Genomic DNA, 3,739 nt, shown 5'->3' with positions numbered 1-3,739 from the left:
GGGATGGAACACCTCTCCTGTGAAGAAAGGCTGAGAGAGTTGGGGTTGTTCAGCCTAGAGAAGAGAAGGCTTCGGGGAGACCTTATTGCAGCCTTTCAGTACTTAAAGGGGGCTTATAAAAAAGATGGCGGCAAACTTTTTAGCAGGGCCTGTTGTGACAGGGCAAGGGGGGACGGTTTTAAAGTAAAGGGGGAGTAGATTTAGATTCTTCCTTAGATAAGGAAGGAATTTTTTACTCTGAGGGTGGTGAAGCACTGGCACAGGTTGCCCAGAGAGGTGGTGGATGCCCCATCCCTGGAAACATTCAAGGTCAGGTTGGACGGGGCTCTGAGCAACCTGATCTAGTTGAAGATGTCCCTGCCCACGGCAGGGGTGTTGGACTAGACGACCTTTAGAGGTCCCTTCCAACCCAAACTATTCTATGATTCTATGATTTATGTATTCGTATCTTGACCACTTGTTTTTTCTGAAGCTCAGAAGTTTTTCACAACCCCACAAACATGTTTGAGTGGCATTTTATTGTTGAGGAAAGGGTCATGCAATGGGTAAATAGCGTCATTCCCCAAGTATTTATTTACTTTTCACTTCACAAGCCTTTGTACAGCATGTAACTGCCTCTGGCCTGAGGAGAACTCCCAGCAGAGTCAGATTTTTTTTCTTTGATTCCTGAACATGGAGGACTTGGACTCTAGAGCCGGGATTATAAAGCAGGCTTTGCTATGGCAGATCACGACAGGCTCCCAGGAGCCATCTGGTAGAGTCCAGGCAGTCCTATGGGTGAGATACCCAAAAGTGTGCAGCCCCAATTAACTCCGTGGGTTCAGCTCCCCGAGACCCCATTGAAAATCCCAGCTCAGGGCTTGCAGCAGTGGCTAAGAAGCAGACCCCTCTGCCTGTGCAGAAACACTATCCAGGAGATAGCACATGCTGTTACAACACTTCAATTCTCTTGGTTAAAAAAAAGCAAAATTATGCTGAGGGAGAATCAATAAGAAGCTTCTCATAAGGAATTAAGAAAGGTTGTCAAAATCACTCACTCAAAGCCAGAATAAGGACACTGGACTATATTTCTGATAAACCCTGTGATGACCACATTGGCCACCCAGAGGGAGACATCAATGCCTCATGGGCACTGGAGTTTGTCCAGAATGGGGAAGCAGGGAATTTGGACTGCAGTTCCCATGACCTATCACAGCTGTCTAGAAGCTGAAAAATGTTGAAATGATTTGGAATTATTTTAGACTTTTTAAAAATTGTCCCATGTTATCCCTCCTGGGGATATGAGCCTGAATTTTTGCATGGTGATTGTCTCAAGCAAACATGGGTTCTGGCTGCAATCACAAATGCATTTCACAGATTAACTCCATATTTTAGTGTTGGCTTTATGCACCTAATATGTCTTAAGTTTACATTGATGTTTATCTCAACTGAAGGTAAACGTAACCCCACAATGTGTCTTCTGTTCAGTTTTGGATCAGAACCTTCTAAAACCAGAATTACACACAGTTAAACAGTCATCATTCAATAGAGTTGCACAGATTTCCATAGCACAGTTTAGCAAAAGGTTCCATTTTGACCTAATAAACTATATAAGAGAGACCTGCAGAATATACACAGAATCCCTGGCATTTGCTTCCCTGTCTCCCTGCCACCCCCATCCTTTTGACTAATTTCTTGTAGCGTAACTAAGCAATCTTTTTTTCTTTCCTTTGCAGATATACCCAGATCTTCCACAGCCAAACAGAACAGATAAAACCTTTTTTTAGGCTGGCTCCAGAAGACCCAGATTCTGTTTGACTATCACCGTTTTGGATAAATATTTTGGGGTTCAGGATGAATAAGACAAGGGCTGTTAATGATGGTTTTCCCTTCCTGAACAGTAAGAACTGGAGCTCAAACCGAAGCTTCCCCACGCACATTTCTAATCAGTGCAAGAACATTGCTGACCTTACTGTCTTTCTGGCCACCTCTTACAGCTTGGAGACTGTCCTAGGCATTGTGGGAAACATCTGTCTGATTGCTGTCATCGCCAGGCAGAAGGAAAAGGCCAACGTCACCAACATCCTAATTTCCAACTTAATAATTTCAGACTTGTTTATGTGTCTTGTCTGTCTGCCTTTCACCGTTGTTTACACCATGATGGACTACTGGATATTTGGGGAAGTCATGTGCAAAATGACCTCTTTCACTCAGTGCACATCTGTGACAGTGTCAATTCTTTCCCTTGTCCTTATTGCTTTGGAAAGACACCAGCTCATCATAAACCCGACTGGCTGGAGGCCAAGTATTTCCCAGGCCTATCTAGGAATTGGAGTAATTTGGACTTTAGCGTGTCTCATGTCCCTGCCCTTTTTGACCACGTCCATCTTGTCTAATGATTTGTATGAGCAGCTCTCACACATCATGAATTTTTCCACTGACAAGGTCATATGCATCGACTCATGGCCTTCTGAGCAGCAGAGACTTATCTACACTACCACTTTACTGCTCTTGCAATATTGCATCCCGCTGTTCTTCATTATACTTTGCTACCTGCGTATCTACTTACGTCTACAGAAGAGAAAGGACATGTTTGAGAAGAGTGAATACAGCAACCGAGCAGTTCAGCTGAGAAGGATAAATATTTTGTTAGCATCCATGGTTGCTGCTTTTGCTGTTTGCTGGCTACCACTGCATGTTTTCAACACCATTGTGGACTGGAATTACAAAATCATTTCACCTTGCCACCACAATCTGATCTTCTCATTGTGCCACCTGGTAGCTATGGCTTCCACCTGTGTCAACCCTGTTATCTATGGTTTCCTAAATAGCAACTTCAAAAAAGAAGTGAAGTCACTGATTCTGAGCTGCCAGCATAATTCAGTAACTGCATCAATGGAAGAATATGATCAATTGCCTTTATCCACCATGCAGACTGAAATCTCTAAGGGCTCACTGATGTTGAACTGCAGACATAATTCTATCTAGCTAGTAGAAAACATTTCAGAGGGGTGCACTGATACCACACACCAATTATTACCTGTAGGTATAAAAAACAACTGGTGATGCCATAGCTGGAATGTGAACAGGAACCCATTACTGCCTGATTTTTGGAAGAACAGGCAAAGGAAGGTTGTAAGCGTATACAGTAGCTCCTACGGTACACAAGGTGTTCATGTCATTGAGATGGTACAGATATTGAGGAGACTGGGCTGATGTATACACAGCTGCCCTGACAGATCAGTAACTAAACCGTGGCTGCGCATAGACTGACACGGGGTTCATCAGCTCAGCTCACATCTCTACCATGGCTGTGGTAGAAACCCAGACTTCCAGTTTCAGCACTGCAGGCTGCCAAAAATTGCATTAGAGAAGACTCTCTGTTTTTCAGTAAGATTTTTATGCATGGCTGACACACCAGTGGGACAGAGATATGTAAATATATAAATTTTTGTGCTTTACCAACTCTCACAGCCCATCAGGTAACAGTAAGCTTTCAGCAGATCTAGTTCACATCAAACAACTGGATGTTTGTATGAAACCCCTCTCTCTGTCATATAGGCTTGTGAATAGCCATTGCCTCTGCAAGGAGGGACACAGAATGACCCTGGTATGTAAAGACAACAGTTACTTATTGAGGGATGGTGGCAAATGAAAATGTTACTCAGTGGATTAAACTCTTAACACATTGAGATGATGCTGAGCACTATTTTTAAACAAATGAAAAACAGTTGTAAATCTACATGGAAACGAGTCTGGT

The 3,739-nt window shown here is 43.2% G+C and overlaps 1 protein-coding gene across 1 annotated transcript; it reads left to right on the top strand.

Annotated features, from left to right (window-relative positions):
* The first annotated feature begins 1,833 nt into the window (after positions 1-1,833).
* On the top strand, positions 1,834-2,967 carry LOC103913814 (neuropeptide Y receptor type 4-like). Its single transcript, XM_009320369.1, has one exon. It carries the CDS (start codon positions 1,834-1,836, stop codon positions 2,965-2,967), a length of 1,134 nt encoding a protein of 377 aa, XP_009318644.1.
* Positions 2,968-3,739: the final 772 nt, after the last annotated feature.

The sequence above is a fragment of the Pygoscelis adeliae genome, unplaced genomic scaffold (genome assembly GCF_000699105.1).
Source record: "Pygoscelis adeliae isolate BGI_AS28 unplaced genomic scaffold, ASM69910v1 Scaffold190, whole genome shotgun sequence".
In the NCBI taxonomy this organism is placed as follows: Eukaryota; Metazoa; Chordata; class Aves; order Sphenisciformes; family Spheniscidae; genus Pygoscelis; species Pygoscelis adeliae.
This window is presented reverse-complemented; position numbering and strand designations above follow the sequence as displayed.